Raw genomic sequence first — 17,330 nt, 5'->3', positions numbered from 1 at the left:
GAGTTCTTGGCCAGCGGACTCCGAATCTGCTGTGTGCTTCTGCTTCCGTTGCACAAATCGCTTGCCAGTGCGTTACCTCAGTTAGTCGCCAGGACCGAGTTGTAGGCGGCCCTTGCTCCCCCACGGGGAGCCTTTTCGAGATCTGATGGAAGAGTAGGTAAGTTATGTGTGATTTCTATTTGGTACCCTGCAGGCAGCCTTTCTGTGTTCTTCCTACGTGACCATCTTCTCTTCTCGCTCTTTTCTGTCAAGTGTTTCGTCTTCCCTAACAATCCTAATCGTCGACAAGAGCTGCCAGTACTGTTTCCGTTTGATCGCCGACACCATCACTAGCCGTGCGGCCTCACTTCTCGCCCAGCATCACGAGCCGTCCCGAACTTGTCACGGAAGGGTGGTGAGTGAGTTGCCATGGTTGGCGCGTTGCCCGTGACTTACTCAACGTCAGACGCACAGCGCCCTGGCACACGCGCACGCACGCTGGCTCTAGGTTGCGCTGCACGCAACTCTCGTGCACAATGCAGCTGTCCGGAGTGCCGCGCCGGAACCCAGGCCCATCCTTTGCCAACCATACTCCGCGCGCGTGGGAGATAACAGCTATGAGCCCCTCGCAATTTCCCATCTCGTCCGAAGCGTTCGGCCCAACAGGCGCGACTGTCGGGTCTGCCACGATCATGGGACAGGGCTCCTCCAGAACTCAGCGGGACCAAATCCATGATGACAGCTCGACCATCTTCCGCCAGGACTCTATCCAGCAGACCGAGGAAGGCAGCCAGTATACATTGCCCCTGTTCGAGACAGACGACTCTTCCTCAAATCATTACCACTCTGCGAGTCACGCACACTACACTACTAACGCGATCGATCCGAGGCCGTCCTATGGCATAGCCAACGACAACGACAAGATGATGACCCAGACGAGCCTATCGCGCCTACCAAGAGAGAATGCTTCCCACGACCTGGCCTTCTTCCTGCGAACAACTGGACCTACTGCACCTCAACGAAAGCCAAGCAAAGCCGACGGCCCCAGACGAACAGTGAGCGCGCCAAAGAAGTTGCGCTTCTTCCACTTGGGCAATGGATCACACCGACAGGTGACGCCAGCGCAGGCTGCTCATGAGCGGTTCGTCGACGAATCAAAGATTCCAAACCCGCTTATATTCTCGGCTAATTTGTTCTAGACTGAACGGAGTGCTGCGAGATGAAGGTGGATTACTTGTGGAGCCCCTGCCACCAGGTGTGCAACAAAAAGTGTCATCGACAGGTATGTGTAACACTGTTTCTCCTTTCTACTTCATACTGTTTCAGGCTGACAGAATGAAAGGCAAGCGTTATTTGGCTGTGCAAGGACCACCAGATGGACGACAGAGTCTTTCGACCGTGGCACGACCTGACATTTTGAGGTACCTTGTCCAGGCCGCGCTCCCACTTCGATGCCAAGCTGACCYCGTTTGCACAGCCCCGAGGTGCTAGAGAGTCAAGTCTCTGTCTGGTTTCRCGATGAAGTTAACGCGAGTGATGTATTGGATAGCTGGCTGTCGACATTGAGCAGACAACAGCATTCCATCGACGACGACCAGAAGAGCATCTTCCATACTCCACCCAAGGCCAGGACGTACGAAGAAGTCGCTCACCGTCTTTCCAGACAATTCCCAGTCCCGGTTAGGCCTGCCGCTTCCAATCCTCCCAGCCCAATTGCAGAATCTACTAGCTCAATGGCAGACTCTTACCCCAACGACTCCTTCGGCCACCCCGCTTCAAGGTCCTCCTATGATACCTCACGGGCTCTTTCAAGTCATCCTGTTATCCAGTCTGTTCCAAGCTCTCCTGGCATATCCCTCCCGAACGAAGAGTCGCCTGTCAAGCATCCTGGGGAGGAGAAAGAGGTCGCAATCAGGCATCCGCTTCCCCGACGACTTGGCAACCATCCCGTGCTGCTCCATCGATCAAGTGTCGCGTCCAGCATGTATCAAGGGAGCAACTCTGATAGTCCTGGCCCACCGCCGCCAAAGAGTCCTTTGAGACTCAAGCGAGAGCATAGAACGATCGAAGGCATGATGGCCAATGGCAGAGCAACTCCTACACCCAAGATGGCACCGAGCATCAAATCATTCAACGAGTTTGAGCGGTTCGAGCCTGATCCGATCCGAGCGACCGTCACCACAGAGTGCACTGGTCCTATCAAACGACCAAAGTCTCGTAGTGGCGATGTTGTGCAAGGTCATCCGGCCACACGGAAGGAACGGGAGGAACGCCTTCKTGTCCGCAAGCTCAAGGAAAGACCTTCCTTCAATCGGACCATTGACTCTGTCGTCAATGCACCCTCATCAGCAACTCGCCAWCGCCTGAAGAAGATGAGGCCGCACATCCAGATACCTGACTTTCGACCAACCCCGTTACGGGCACCTTCCAACACAAGCGTGGTTAGCGCTTCAAGTGCGTCAAGCTGGAGAAAACATACACAGTCCACCGTCGGTCCGGTGTCGCCAGTACCGTCCCTGGCGAGCGAATTCTCCGAGGACGACGACCGCACTCCGGTGTCGACTAGAGTATCCGCTGGGGCAGCGTCGCCACAACATTCCCCGAGGCAGAGTCCAATCATGCTCGTAGCTGAGAAGGTCCCCATCCCCAAGACCAGATCCACGCCGAAGCCAGCCCGTCTCATTCTCAAGGACAGCAAAGGTTTTGCCCCGCGTCCTCGATCTGCTTCGATCGGCCGAGTTGCCGCGAGACGTAGGAGTAGGAACAGCAACAGTGTTCACTCTTCAATCCGTTCGAAGAGTCCTGCCACGATGCGTGAAGAAGAACTTCCACCTCTCCCGTCTCCACCGCTTCCCTCACCACCACTCGCATCGCCGCCTCCTACTCGTGCTCTGCCACCAACACCACCAGCTTCCGGATCCGAGAAGTCGAAGAAGTCGAAGAGTATGGGCGAGGCCAGGAAGGAACTCCCGACAGTCCCATCTTACGAAGTCTCGCCCGTGGACTCTACATCCTCAAAACATCGCACTCCTCACATCACCTCCCAGCAGATGGGCTCTTCCACCCGAGCATCTACCCGATTCGACGCTCGTCTTGAAGCTCTGGAGAAACAAAATGCACTCTTGTCAGCTGCTCTCATGGCCGTATTGAAGACGAACGGAACGCTCAATGGACCAGTGCCTGGCGTTGCTGCACCGGAAGTAGTGGATCCACMGAGGGCGCTAATGGCCTGGGAGCAAAGGGTTGCGAGGCGACGTGCCGCGAGTCATGCACCTTCAAGCAGTGACGGGAGTGCCTTGGATATGTATATGAATACGAGACGTGCTAGTAAGCAGGGACGCTGATGGCATTGCACAAAAAGTTTTGGACATTGACGCGATGATCACGATGATGATGTTGATGGTTATGCAACTATAGAGTATATATGTAATAGTATTTCAGTAAAAAGATTCACATGGTTCATGTCTTTGGATGCACTCTTCTGGTTTGGGTCACCTGTGTCCAGATGAATGGCTCGAGAAGGGACTCATGGTGGCGCCATACATATATACCAAGCATGATATGTGTCTGAGCCACTCCCCTAACAAATGAGGCCCAGCTCCCCATATTACCAAGTCCTGCTGCCTGCATGTGTTCAATCTGGCTGGGTGATTCATGATATGCAGGGACGTATCGTTCTCAGGGAGACCTGCAATGCGGCCAGTCGTGTCATTGCTCGAAAGGCCAACATGAGGACCGACTTCCATGGCTTTAATTGCTCTTCCCGACTCTGCTGGGTCTGCAGTCGCGAAAGCACGCTGCTTCGCCTTTTGAATCCCAACAGCACCGGAGGGAAACCTTGTCACTCGAAAAACGAGCTTTACAATACAGAGACCGAGCAGCTACAGCTATCGGGAGGTTTCAGCCCTGTACTGCCTGTCTTTCTGACATATATTAGCGGCTATGACTTTCAATCTGCGGAAGCGGATGCTTTAGTCCTGACATCTCAAAGGCTTGTAATGGATCGTTGGCCATCTGGGGAGATGCGGCTCTTTGCAGCATTGACAGCTCCTCAAAAGTTCGGTTATATCCCTGGTGCTCAATGTGCACCGATTGATGGGTATATGGGTGTTATCGTCACGAAGGCACTTCCTGCTGTTGTCAAATCGAGACCCGTTCGCCTGCTGCAAAAGTGCTACTGCTGGCAGAATTGCGGTGCGGCGGTCGCGGAAACAACTTCTGCTGCGCGTCTTTGACACTTTTCTGCTTGCTTCTTTGACGGAATTGGAGAGCTGGTTGGTCGTATAGAGTGCTCGATCTCATTTGAGGCCGTCTCGCAAGCTCATTAACTCCCTGAAGTGCCATTGTTGGAACCATCGAGTGATATTGTAGGACTAAATTATGACCACGCATGTAGAAACAATGGCATACCGGATCTCACGGRGTTTGGGAGTTTGATGGGCGACAGATGGCTCCCTTCATGCGTCAATGTATGGTCCGTCAGATCCTTTACATCGAGTGTCTGGAGAAACATCGTGTCCATACCGGCCAATGTTGTGCCCGCCAATGGGAAAGGTCACAAGCCTCCACAGTCCAGCAGAATGGTGACGTTGTACATCGTCGTGTCTGTGGATACAGCCTGTGGGCATTCAAGTGAAGGTGATTAGAGAGTGGAGCGATGTCTTTACATCGTATAAGAGAGGCCATGAACCTTGCTCAGCTGGACGGCAGGAGAACTAGCGGCGCACTCCGCTTTTTGTAGCTTGAGACGGTGCACCATTATTGTGATTAATGTGATGAGATGAGCTCGGCACGAAGGATGCTAAGCGCGCTGCGGCTGAGAGCCAACTGTGCCGCGAAAGCCACTTCTGTCCCTTCTCGTCCACTTCTGTGCGACTTATTCCACRTCTTCTCACGGCTGCTACCTTATACTGCGTTAAGTTAGCTCCTTCCAAACGCACTCGAAGGTTGCAGAAACATCGTTGAATGGGGAGCGCGAAACATCGAAATCTCTTCTTCGGCTCATCAGCTTGACGGTCGCTCCTCCGTCCAATTCTCCGACAACCCGCATGCACATTACATTCCACACCTGCAAAACCAAGTCCCGCTTCCGTCGCACGGCCAGGTAAAGTCTCACCGTCGCAAAGTCGGAATCAACAAAGGTTCTTGGCTTTCTGCCTCCTAATAAGCTTTTTGCTGCATTCCCCACCTCCGGCTCGGGAAATAAGGGAAGGAGCATTCCGATTGAGGTTTAGCACCTGAGAGTGTCCAAAGTTCCCACTCAACACCCTCAAACCGGCATAGCCCAGCGACGCGCTCACCTCACTGCCCATCATGTCTGCAGAGATCGTCAATCAGGACACGGTCAACGACCACGAAGAGGAACTCGACAACGGAAACGCCGAGAGCCGCGGTGTCAAGCGTCAGCGCCAGTCCACCGCTGCCGACGACGACGACGATGACGATGACAAGCCCGGCCGCGAGCGTCGCAAGATCGAAATCAAGTTCATTCAGGACAAGTCGCGTCGGCATATTACCTTTTCGAAGCGCAAGGCCGGAATCATGAAGAAGGTGAGTCTGCGAACACTGCCAACGCGTCGCATCGTGCGCGCGCGCATTCCAAACATGCCATGTACTGACTCCTCCACCACCAGGCCTACGAACTCTCCGTCCTGACTGGCACTCAAGTGCTACTCCTGGTCGTCTCCGAGACCGGCCTGGTCTACACCTTCACCACACCCAAGCTGCAGCCACTGGTCACCAAGCCAGAGGGGAAGAACCTAATCCAAGTGAGCATTTCTTCATTCCCCATTGCCGTGTCTCCGCACTAACATCTTTCTCAGGCATGTCTGAACGCGCCCGAACCTGCCGATGCAAATGGCGTCGATGAGGGCTCTGCCGTCGAGTCACCCGAGGAACAACACGCACCACCCCCACCCATGCCACAATCCATGCCACCCCAGGGCATGCCACGCAATCAGCAACAACAGCAGCCTTACATGACTGCCGATCAGCAACAAGCGCTCCAATACCAGGCATACATGCAACAGCAACAAGCCGCTCAGCAGGGCGCCTACCCGATGCCACCTCAGCAACAGATGCATTCTCGAGGCTAGGGTCCACGCAGCAGTGCATTGTCGCACGGGTCCTCGCTCCATGATGTAAAGGACGAATGAGAGCAAGGCAACGATGAGAAATGAAATGGATACGGAGGCGGATCACATGTTTGAGTGCGCGGCGTTTGAGGGGAGTGGGTCGCGCGTCAGGGGAGTGGATGCCAGTTTGATGGACATTATGCTCCAACTTCTACATTGTCATTGAATGGCGGTGCTGCAAAAGCCATTGACTACTAACTTGAAGAAGTAATGTGAGGAACAGTGCGAGAGGAAGGGCACGAGACTCGTGGGCTGAGCAATCAGCTCGGCTATTGTGTAACATACAAGCGAACAGTATTTATCCCAACGACAGCTCAAAGTCCTCACTGTACTTTGCCTTTCCTCTGTTTGGTGTGATCGTCTCCAACGAAGGTGGCCCATCTGCCAGATACAGGCATTGACTGTTGTTGACATGGTCGCGTGGACGAGCAGATATCCAGGGATACCAGCAGAAAGCTGTACATTGTTCACATGCTGCATCGCGGCTGCGATCCCACCGCTCTGCGATGTAATTCGCTCGTGGATAATCACGGCGAGTGCCTATCCGGCGTTCGCTGAGATCTCAGCACTCACAGTGAAGACAATCCCGCATGTGGTTCCAAGTTTACCACCAGGCATGTCGACTGCGCGGAAGAATATGCGCACCACCGGTAATTTTGACAGTTGATTGAAGTCCAGCATTGCCGCTTTCAGCCGTCAGATCCATCAGTTTTAGTGGCATCCGGTGTGGGTTTTGCAGTGAGTTTGTTGATTTTATTTTGCAGCTCCTTTCGCTGCTTGATGAGTTTCTCCTTGGTACTTTGGAGCTGGGCAATTTTATCGGCTGCGGAAGATTGTATGATGACTTGCTTCTCCTGAATACATATCTGTTCAGCAAAATGTGTCACGAGCGAGGGAGGAGTTGAGAAACTTACCTGCTTGAACTCTTGCCTCGTCTTGAGACCAGCGCCATACCATGCTCCAGTGGCGGTAATTGCAGCGACACCTCCTGTCAACGCAATGATTCGCGCTTTGTTTGGGCCAGACATGGTGAAAAGTGGCAAAGATATGAGTATACACATTCAGAGGCTGCTTGCTTGCTGAGGAAGGAGCGAAGTTGAGGCCCGTGCGCACCCGCCAGACATCTTCTCTCTCAAACAACGCGTTCTTGGACGTCTGCAATAAACGTGCATCATTGATCAACTCAACATGTCAAACCCCACTCGCACTCCAGGTCCAAACCACTCGCGTGCTCAATCAACATCACGTCTCTCTACTGTCCCGACTTCCGCCTCCAAATCACGTCAGCTTTCACATCTTCACGCTCAATTAGCACAGTTGACTGCCAACATGTCGGATCTGGAGAACTTGTTACGAATGACTGCAGTACAGGCGGAAGGTATGAGAGGGCTGGGTGGGTATGCTGGTGGAATGTACGTCGTAGTCTTCTTTTTGCATCGATTCTTTTTGGATGTTGACCCATGCTTAGGTTCATGGCAGCTTCCAAAGTGCTGGGCGAGGAGACCGTGAGCGGCAATGGAGCTGGCGGTCAAGGAAGTGCTGAAAAGTAGGACGATGATGAAGTTTTGCACTGTGAACACATCGACTTCGGCTTGGAACGCTCYGGCGGCATATCGTCAATGGCTTCAGACGATATGGAAGCGGAGCTCGTGCATTCGCCGCCAACCATCACCCTCAAGCGGAGAGATATCGCAGTTTCCGCATGCCTCTGGGATTTGCAACATGTCGTTTGACGACCTGGCAAAATTTGGCACTGTCACGGTCGGCACTTCCTCGACGAAACTTGATTGGAATGGCGGCACTGACACTTGTCGGCTTCATGGAGCAGAGCTCCCAATATTGCTTGCCAACAGGATTGAACTTGTCATGGAAACCGGCTTGCAACCTACGACGAACGATTCCATCAGAAAGACACATCTTGGCATGTCACAAGAGGAAAGGCTATCCCACATGTAGCTAYCATTTCGGTCGTCTAGATGATAGTTATTCAAGCAATTGGGAAGTGGCAGGCAGAATGACAGAACGGACAGAAAGCACTACATCAGCACTTTCCCGTCAATACTCGACCGCTGTCTGTCAACCTCTTACCTCCTTTTGAATCTTTCATACTTCTCTCGCTCCTGGAAAAGACCAGCATCGTTACTTACCATTCGCCATCGTAACCTCGAGACATCCGCCGCGATCAGTCAGTAGAATAGACCGCTCCATACGTTTCACACAAACGCATCCCGCTTCTTCTCAAAGTTTCATTGCGGACTCCCATGGTGCTGGAAAACGTTAAGGGGGAGGAAAGTCAGACAAGCTGTCAGGCAGGGCAGAACATCACCGGGAGAGACCACAGGGTTGAAGACCTTGAAGAACGAGACGCTCCTGTATAAGCCGACGCCCTTGTACAACACCACGGTCTACAACCGTTCTGCAGGAGACGAAGCCCGGAGAGACAGCCACACCCCTGAAGCGTCGAACGTCTCTGGAAAGACCAGCGCCCGCAGAGACCCACTCTCCAAGGATGAAGCCCAATCTTGCGATTGCCACGATGTGAGTGAGTGAAGATAGTTTGCAGCGAGTATCGAGCTGATCAGTATCTGCAGCATTATCGTGCTTTTCTTCGTCATCGTCATCACTGCGATCGTTATATGGAGGGTCAAAGCGCGGGTAAAGATGCCGTCCAGACAAGTCAAGAGCAGCAGCGCCTCAGCTGAGAATGATCTTCTTTGAGAAAACCATCAGGGTCCTAGCTTGCGCCATGGCAGTCTTTCGATGGAAGGTGGACGGTGATGTAGTACATGTAACTGGGTCTCTCAGTCAATATTGCGATCTTACATCATCATCGTCAAGATGAGCAACTTTACAAACACCATTGCTCGTCGCCCTCATTGCGCTTCCATCCCTTTAACGACAACTCTCTCGCATCCATCTTAACCCTCTTCCTCCCTTTGAAGATACCGGACGCCTTCATTTCAGAGTACGTCCGCTTTCCCAACGCTGACGTTAAAGCAGGCAAGCCAACCAGCAGAGCAACATCCAGGACGCTCATCCACATCTTCCTTCTGCTAACACAACTGGCACCCTTCGGATCGAGCTGCTTCCGACCTTGTAGCACACCATTAACGAGAATCTCTCGCCGTGTTGGCGTGTACACCGCAGACAGATTGCTCGAAACATTCGGCACTGCTGCAGCTTGCGGCCCTCGTCTGGAAAAGTTGAATTCTCTCTTCGTAGTCGTCACATGGAAAGGTCGGAAAGCGAACCCTGTGCTTCGCCAACGATCTTGCAGCTCCTCATTCGCGAGCTCCTTCATTCTGCCTCCTTTTCCAAACGCCCTGTTCACTGCCTGTGATATGCATTGGCTTTCAGGCAGCACTACGCTCTCCAAGTAAGAACTCCCAGGATGTATCAGTGAGGACACCACACTCGACAGCAAACCCGTGCACTGCTTCAAAGCCATCTTGTCCGAACAACTCTTACTCAACGTAGCCGGGGCATCCGGTCGTGCAGGTTTCCTCCTCACAACACCCAATTGATCGAAATGTCCTCTTCCCAACATTCCATCCTTCTCCTCGGTAGGGAGCGTGGAAGTCCAAGGCGTAGCGTCCTCTTGCTCGGCCATTGTAAGCTCCATACTAGCATCTCCACAAGGCGCCTCAGAGCAATACATGTGTATCTTAACATCATCCCTCAACGCAAAAGGCTGACCTTGCCAACCGGCCGCATCTTCCACTTCATCCTTCTCGACATTCTGCCTCCACCGTATCCAAGCAGTCTCGCTACCTAGACCCCGTCGAGCCAAGTCTGCACACTCGTCGACCAGAAACCGGTTGAAGGCGCGAATGGCGAGGATTTCGGCGTGCCAGTCGTGTAGAACGTTGCCATTTGCGGAGGAGATTTTGGATTGAGGGAGACATTTCATGCCTGTGGCAAGGGCGACGCATTTCAGGTCATGATCTTCTCTGCGACGAGCGCGACGTTAGAAGAGCCCGGCTGATCTGAGGAGACATGTACTCACCGCGGCTCAGCACGATACCAGCCAGAGGTACCCACTCGCGCCGACCTTCCGGCAGCTGGCGAGGTCGGTATGCGGCGGGAAGAATGTCAAAGGTGTCGAGGACACAACGGGCGACATCGTCTGGGCGGGAAGTGGGAATCATGTTATCAGGATGTAGACGGAGAAGTGATTCGGTGACAAAGTCAACTTTGAAAGTTTCATTACCAGCGACGTCACTGAAAATGAAATCAAAACACACGACAGAGACGAGACGAGACAGTGCACTCAATGGTTTCATTGTTCTAGCATATTGCCGGAATCTCAGCTACCGGCAAGCATAAGTCTGCCTTCAGACTAAAGCCCTCTTCGCAAACCGCCATCATCATTTCGCTTCGTGACTTTTCGTGCAGATAACAAAAGAAAAGGTTGGCCGCTTCCTCTGATTTCAAGGACTGTCCGAACGGCCSAGAACAGTACTCGGGAGTGATGTTGTCAATTAGAACAGGTCGATCAAATGGGTATGATGAAGGAGAGTATGAGCAAAGGAGCCCATCCTCTGCAAACAAGCAGTTCCGCAATCGATTGCCCGCTTACTTCTTGGAGGCCTTGACGGCGGCCTTGGTGACCTTGCCAGCGCCAGCCTTGTCAGACTTGGCAACGGACTTGATGACCTAGAAGCACAGATATGTTAGCTGACGGATTGTGAACTGCGCATGGGATGGTAACTTACACCGACGGCGACGGTCTGACGCATGTCACGGACGGCGAAACGACCGAGAGGTGGGTAGTCAGTGAAGGCCTCAACACACATGGGCTTGGATGGCACCATCTTGACGATGGCAGCGTCACCAGACTTGATGAACTTGGGCGAGTCTTCAACAGACTTTCCGGTACGACGGTCAATCTTCTCGAGGAGCTCGGAGAACTTGCAAGCAATGTGGGCGGTGTGGCAGTCGAGGACTGGTGCGTATCCGGCACCGACCTGACCTGGGTGGTTGAGGACGATGACCTGGGCGTTGAAAGAGTCACAACCCTTTGGTGGGTCGTTCTTGGAGTCACCGGCAACGTTTCCACGACGAATCTCCTTGACGGAGACGTTCTTGACGTTGAATCCAACGTTGTCACCGGGGAGACCCTCAACGAGCTGCTCGTGGTGCATCTCGACGGACTTGACCTCAGTGGTAACACCAGCTGGGGCAAAGGTAACGACCATGCCGGCCTTGATGACACCGGTCTCGACACGGCCGACTGGAACAGTTCCAATACCACCAATCTTGTACACATCCTGGAGAGGGAGACGGAGAGGCTTGTCGGTAGGACGGCTGGGCATGTCAATGGCGTCGATGGCCTCGAGGAGGGTCTTGCCGGTAGACTTGACCTTGGTCTCCTTCTCCCATCCCTTGTACCAGGGGCAGTTGGTGGAGACGTCAATCATGTTGTCGCCGTTGAATCCGGAGATTGGCACGAATGGGACGTGCTTGGGGTTGTAGCCGACCTTCTTGATGAAGTTCTGAGTCTCCTTGATGATCTCAGCGAAACGGGTCTCGGACCACTTGGTGGTGTCCATCTTGTTGATGGCGACGATGAGCTGCTTGACACCGAGAGTGTACGCGAGGAGAGCGTGCTCACGGGTCTGACCGTCCTTGGAGATACCGGCCTCGAACTCACCAGTGCCGGCGGCGATGATGAGAATGGCGCAGTCGGCCTGGGAAGTACCAGTGATCATGTTCTTGATGAAATCACGGTGACCTGGGGCGTCGATGACGGTGACCATGTACCTGTTTATCCAGTTAGCTGGCGTTTCCGGGGAGTCGAGGTGCTTCGTCACAACTTACTTGGGGGTCTCGAACTTCCAGAGGGCGATATCGATAGTGATACCACGCTCACGCTCGGCCTTCAGCTTGTCGAGCACCCAGGCATACTTGAAAGAGCCCTTGCCAAGCTCGGCGGCTTCCTGTGGGTGAGGTTGTCAGCATTTTGATGGTAGAGGAAATTTGGACGGCATGTGGGGGTGGAGTGAAGCCAGCCATGTGGCCAGCTAGGCTTTTTGTTCGGTGTGAGGTCATGGACGCCAAGCGAAAATCTCAGACCCCCACCAGCCCACCAAAGCGAGGGGCGATGGGCGATTTTTGCACGGCGCGCGACGGAAGTAAAGTGATGCGACGGGGAGTCTTACCTTCTCGAACTTCTCAATGGTACGCTTGTCAATTCCACCGCACTTGTAGATCAAGTCTGTGAAGTTTGTGAGTATGGCTGTGTCATCACGGTCGCAGATCGAGGCGAGCACTTACGGCCAGTGGTGGTCGACTTGCCGGAATCGACGTGGCCGATAACGACGACGTTAATGTGAGCCTTTTCCTTTCTGTGTCCGCTGTCAGCTGCTACTCTTTGATGGTGCGGTGGCGGCGCGGGCGCGGTGAAGATCATACCCCATGGTTGCGGTTGAGGAGGTTGTTCGTTGTTGTTTGGAAGGTTGTGAGTGCAAGGAGTTGAATTCTGTGTGGTGGTGTCAGTGGTGGTTGTCGTGTTGATGTTTGTGAGCGAGTGGCGCCTACCTCAGGGTGCAATTCAATGATTGACGGTATGAGGACGGGGTGTGAAAGAGTTGGAAAGAGAATGAGTGTTTTATAATCTGGCGCACAGACAAATTCTGATTCTGCTAGCCCCTCCATCACACACGAATGACTGACATCACGTGATTGCTACACGCGGGGTGGACATCTTTCTGCTCCGCTTCCTTCACCTGTTGGGCCGGTGCTGTCCAATGACTGGCATGGTAGAACACGGCTCCGAAGCACCAAAGTCGACCTATCCCTGGTAGCTCCATGTATCCTCGTTCAACGTCCTATATGGCCTTCACCGTATGTTCAAGCCTGGCTCGGGCAAGAAATCCTGCAAAGCTACCATTGCATCACTGCTACTTCATCTCATGGCAAACATGACACGTTCACTTTGAGATGTGCTTTTGACTCACTTGTCGTACTCACATGAGATCCGCAAGAAACATATGTTGAATCCAACTACCATAACTTGACAGTGACCTCTGTAGCTGGGAAATGGGTGATATCGTTCATCGATGTTGAGCAATTCTCACAGGCAAATCTTTGCATCGCTCCCTCTCATGCGACGCTGCCTGAAAGATGCTTGAGACTGTAGTGGTCGAATTTTCTTGTCGCGTTTGCAGAGACGGATAATCCCCAACGATGCTGTGAGGTTCTTTCTGCGTATAACTCCCATGCTTCGGTGTCGTGTGCTCTTGAATACACCGTCTACAGGCGATTCCCGACGAGCGCTCACTAGAGTCCCACACTCATAAGCACTCTTGCCGTTTTGCGTGAGTGCGATAAGCGACCGATATGCAGCGGATGTAAACGTCGGTAGACGCGTGCCTTGCCAACTGCAGAGGACCTGAAGGTCGGTCAGMACGTAATGCTTAGCAATGGWCGATGGTAGACGCGGAGACTAACGTACAATCGCAAGCCAGCACTCATCAACGTGAAATGCTATCAAGATTTCGCAGGCCTGAAGCAATTTTGTTGTCCCGCAGGATGGTGCACTCGACGCCGGTACAGATGCGTGTTCCCAGGATGCGAGATCATCGGCCAATTCGTGACATGTCAACATTCGTCTCTGCAGTACGCCGAGGGCAGCTAGGCTCTGCCTCTGCAATGAAATTGTCCATGAACTGCGAAATGATCCATATCCTTCGTGGGATCACAGCTCATCCGCCTTCCCTCTCCATCCGCCGCTTTTCTTTTGCCTCCTTCTTGATTCTACGATCCTCAGCCATCTTCCGCTGAATCTTCAACTCCAGACTGTGATTATCACTCATCAGCTTGAGCTCCTTCTCGATCTGTTCATTCCTCTCTTTTGCCCTCTTCCTTGCCAACAATCTGTCTTTCAACAAATCTATGCTGGCTTCGATCTCTTGGTCTACTGCGGCTCTCAATCGTTCCGATGAATTGACGCCAGGGTTGTTGGACAGAAAGTCCTCGGGGAATGTGTCCATGTCCGGTTCCAACCCAGGACCACCCTCAAGATAACCTCCTGGATGTGTGAGCTTTATACCGGCAATAGGACTTGCGAAGATGCGACGTGGAWCATCCAGTGGAAGTGGAAGTTCGTCTTCCGTGATTGAGGGCAAGCTCTGCCAAGAGACAGCATCGGCGCGCACAGAAACACCATCCACAGGCTGCTCGGTACTATCCTCGGGAATTATACGGATGCCATCTTGAGGCGGTGTTGGGCCAAGGACGACGTGTATGAGAGAATCGTCGAAGTGCTCATTGTATGGGAGATCGTGGCTAACATAGGATGCATATGCGCCTTGCGGTTGTTCTTCCTGGGGCGGCGTAGGTGCCCCCGTCACCGCGGCGGCCATATCAGAGTGTATGCCTGTCTTAATCGGCTTCGGTGGAGAATTTCGATGCGCAATGGTTTGGAGCGTGCCACGGCAGTTCAATGGGGATACGTAGTCCGGGGAAGGTAGACTACCGGACTCGACTCCGCGATCTCATGCGCGTCCTCCAAGCTTCAAGCTTCACATCCCACATTACAATACCGTGACCATCCATCATGGCCGCGCTCGACGACCCCGATCCCGACTACCGGTCTCTGAGCAGGCCGCCTCCAACGGATCCCGATATCCAGGCTACGCTTTCCGACTTCCTCACCTACACGGAGCACTTTCCCTCACACTTGATTCGTGCCACCTCACTCATCCATGAGCAGCGTACCAAGGCTGAGCGCATGGTTAAGAAGGTGCATGATGATACCACCGCATACAGCTTGCTACCCACTATCAAGCATGATGCTCCGGACCCGGTCAAGCTCCGTCGCGACATCAGCCGCGCGCTGGAAGAGGCGGAAGCTGCAAGTCGCATGTCACTAGCGGAAGCCGTGCGACTGGATGAAGAGTGCAAGCGCGAGGCGAGACGCTTGGATATTGTCACACAAAAACTCAAGGCGCAACCTAAGCCACCCTCTCGAGATCCCACGCCGGAGCAGCAGGCGCTGACCTCTCCCAATCTGAAGCGCGATCGCGGGATGAGCGCGCGAGGAGATGATGGTCGACCAGAAAACCAGCTGAAGCGCTTGCATGACAAGGCTGCTAGCAAGATCCGCGGTCGAAAGGTCATGGTGCCGGGAGAGGTTATCCCACCGCCGGACCCCAATGCGCCGCTCGAGACCATGTCCGACTGGACGTCCGCTCGCACCTCTCCAGCACTGCTCGAAGTTCCTGGTGGTGGAGACAAACGAGGGATAGGGACTACTCCCCGACAGCGGTCCCGGACACCCAAAGCGATGAAACAACCTGGTGCACACGACGAAAAGAATACGAAGCCGCGAGTGCCCCGAGCGCCTGGCCACCAAGGAACTAACGCACACTCTGCAGTCGCAGGAATCAGCACGTCCAATGCCCTACTTGCGCTTCATGAGCCACCAGCCGACGCTACAAATGGAAGCAAGTGGTTGCCATGGATGAAGCTGACTGAATGGGAAATGGCCAAGCTACGGAAGCGTATGAAGAAGAATGCCATATGGGTGCCTTCGCAGACGATGGTCCGACGAGAGCTGAAAAATCTTGGGCGCGGTATGGCCGGCAAGGAGGCTGCGAGAGCGCGAGCAGAAGCGGCAGGAGAGCGGTTCGTCGATGAACCCAACGAAGCGGACCCCACTAAGGTTATCATTAGCGGCGAGGACACAGATCAGATGAACGCCATGCTCGGCCCACAGGTCTATGCCGAAGATGATGACGAAGATGCCGAGCTTATCAATCGAGGCATGCGTCTGAACGAGGCCAAAAAGCTGAAGCGGTTGCGCATGAAGGAGGAAGCAGCTATTCAAGACCAGATAGCGCGTGAGCAAGGACTTGAGGTACCTGCGGACGGGGGTAAACTCTCTACAGCCTCCCCTGAGCACAAGAAGCGGAAGCGCGAGGCCACGCCAGCTGCTGGTCCCTCGACGCACGAAACTGATGCTTACAGACCAGCGCCGACAGTGAAGAAGCTCAAGATTACAGCACCCTCTCAGCCAGCGCCGCAAAAGGTACCTCTTGCACCCGCAGGCGTATCGGCCTCCCCTAAAGCTGCCACCACCCGAAACAGTCGGCGGGCTGCCACCCCGCCCGCTACCAAACGACCAACCATCACTCTCAAGGTCAGCAAGGCTGTCTCCGAGGAGCCTCCTGGGAGACGGGCCAGCCTGCGCCGCAATAGCAACGCGAGCCTGCCAAGCACCAGCATGTCATCGACCAATGCGCCAACTTCGCCAGACATCTCCACTGCAACCACCAAGAGCGGCCGTCGCAGCCGCCGTCCCGTTCCTGGAGTCATCACTAGCAAGGACGACGAGAGCGCCAAAGTCGGTGTCTCGAGGCGTAAGGCTGCTCCCAACCGCAAACGCACTGGCGGCGGGAGGAAAGATCCACTCACGCCAAATGATGCGCAAACTGCCGTGGAGGCTCCTGAGGAGTACATCGATCCTGATGAGCCGCGCTATTGTATCTGCGGAGATGTGAGTTGGGGAACCATGGTTGGATGTGATGCGGATGACTGCAAGCAGGAGTGGTTCCATCTGGAGTGTGTCGACTTRAAGGAGGAGCCTAAACGCTTGACCAAATGGTATTGTCCAGACTGTCGGAAGAAGTTGAAGCTGGGAATCAACACAAATGGACTGGTGGGAAGGAATGTATGAATACACTGGTGGAGGTTATAATGATTAATGAATGAAGACGAGGATCGGCGCAATGGGTGATGTGGCACCGATTGGTGTCTGGACGGGATGATATCCACTTGTTTTGCTTTACAAGAGTGTGGAAGAGTCGGGGGATCATTTAATGTGGCACTGAACCTTCGATGGCATGTGGGTTTATAGAAATACTTCTGATGACTTCCATTTAGTGTAGACGTGTACTACATGGCCTTGATTCATCCATATCGCTGTAAAGTGGCAGTCCCCGGCTGTGGTCATTCACCTAGGTAGCTGGCTGGGCCTGCAAAAGGTGTGCGTGCTGGTCAGAGCGATCAGGAGTCGTGAAGCATAGATGCCTGGGTGACATTCTGTGGCTTGCTTGAGTGCTTCTTGGTCTACGGAAGGTCCTTTGCCGCGATGCTTTTGAAACAATGACACATCCAACGAGTGCCAATATAAGATAAAGCTATTCATTATAAAACCCGGCTCGACAGATCGCAACCTTGGAAGTCTGCTACAGTCTCATGCGCGAGGGACAA

General features: G+C 53.7%; 8 protein-coding genes; 4 read left to right on the top strand and 4 right to left on the bottom strand.

Moving 5' to 3' along the window:
* Positions 1–515: 515 nt before the first annotated feature.
* RCC_01527 (uncharacterized protein) lies at positions 516–3,323 on the top strand (the record flags this gene model as incomplete). XM_023766822.1 has 4 exons in its annotated part: positions 516–1,120; positions 1,179–1,261; positions 1,322–1,400; positions 1,457–3,323. 4 exons carry the CDS (start codon positions 516–518, stop codon positions 3,321–3,323), a joined length of 2,634 nt encoding a protein of 877 aa, XP_023622590.1.
* Positions 3,324–5,292: 1,969 nt separating this feature from the next.
* RCC_01525 (related to transcription factor of the MADS box family MCM1) lies at positions 5,293–6,074 on the top strand (the record flags this gene model as incomplete). XM_023766821.1 has 3 exons in its annotated part: positions 5,293–5,529; positions 5,613–5,747; positions 5,802–6,074. The coding sequence occupies 3 exons, from the start codon at positions 5,293–5,295 to the stop codon at positions 6,072–6,074; spliced, it is 645 nt and encodes a 214-aa protein (XP_023622589.1).
* A 728-nt stretch (positions 6,075–6,802) lies between these two features.
* Positions 6,803–7,141, bottom strand: RCC_01524 (uncharacterized protein; the record flags this gene model as incomplete). XM_023766820.1 has 2 exons in its annotated part: positions 6,803–6,967; positions 7,028–7,141. The coding sequence occupies 2 exons, from the start codon at positions 7,139–7,141 to the stop codon at positions 6,803–6,805; spliced, it is 279 nt and encodes a 92-aa protein (XP_023622588.1).
* A 160-nt stretch (positions 7,142–7,301) lies between these two features.
* Positions 7,302–7,663, top strand: RCC_01523 (uncharacterized protein; the record flags this gene model as incomplete). XM_023766819.1 has 2 exons in its annotated part: positions 7,302–7,525; positions 7,582–7,663. 2 exons carry the CDS (start codon positions 7,302–7,304, stop codon positions 7,661–7,663), a joined length of 306 nt encoding a protein of 101 aa, XP_023622587.1.
* Positions 7,664–8,961: 1,298 nt separating this feature from the next.
* Positions 8,962–10,261, bottom strand: RCC_01522 (related to tRNA-specific adenosine deaminase 1; the record flags this gene model as incomplete). XM_023766818.1 has 2 exons in its annotated part: positions 8,962–10,025; positions 10,120–10,261. The coding sequence occupies 2 exons, from the start codon at positions 10,259–10,261 to the stop codon at positions 8,962–8,964; spliced, it is 1,206 nt and encodes a 401-aa protein (XP_023622586.1).
* A 427-nt stretch (positions 10,262–10,688) lies between these two features.
* Positions 10,689–12,532, bottom strand: RCC_12320 (Elongation factor 1-alpha; the record flags this gene model as incomplete). XM_023766817.1 has 6 exons in its annotated part: positions 10,689–10,769; positions 10,829–11,876; positions 11,934–12,052; positions 12,275–12,330; positions 12,390–12,460; positions 12,528–12,532. 6 exons carry the CDS (start codon positions 12,530–12,532, stop codon positions 10,689–10,691), a joined length of 1,380 nt encoding a protein of 459 aa, XP_023622585.1.
* A 1,287-nt stretch (positions 12,533–13,819) lies between these two features.
* RCC_01521 (uncharacterized protein) lies at positions 13,820–14,479 on the bottom strand (the record flags this gene model as incomplete). The annotated part of the gene is made up of 1 exon (XM_023766816.1): positions 13,820–14,479. One exon carries the CDS (start codon positions 14,477–14,479, stop codon positions 13,820–13,822), a length of 660 nt encoding a protein of 219 aa, XP_023622584.1.
* A 194-nt stretch (positions 14,480–14,673) lies between these two features.
* On the top strand, positions 14,674–16,794 carry RCC_01520 (uncharacterized protein; the record flags this gene model as incomplete). Its single annotated transcript, XM_023766815.1, has 1 exon — positions 14,674–16,794. The coding sequence occupies one exon, from the start codon at positions 14,674–14,676 to the stop codon at positions 16,792–16,794; it is 2,121 nt and encodes a 706-aa protein (XP_023622583.1).
* Positions 16,795–17,330: the final 536 nt, after the last annotated feature.

Source organism: Ramularia collo-cygni (assembly GCF_900074925.1).
Source record: "Ramularia collo-cygni strain URUG2 genome assembly, contig: RCC_scaffold01, whole genome shotgun sequence".
NCBI lineage: Eukaryota > Fungi > Ascomycota > Dothideomycetes > Mycosphaerellales > Mycosphaerellaceae > Ramularia > Ramularia collo-cygni.
The sequence above is the reverse complement of the archived record's forward strand: the minus strand, read 5'-3'. Positions and strand labels throughout refer to the sequence as shown.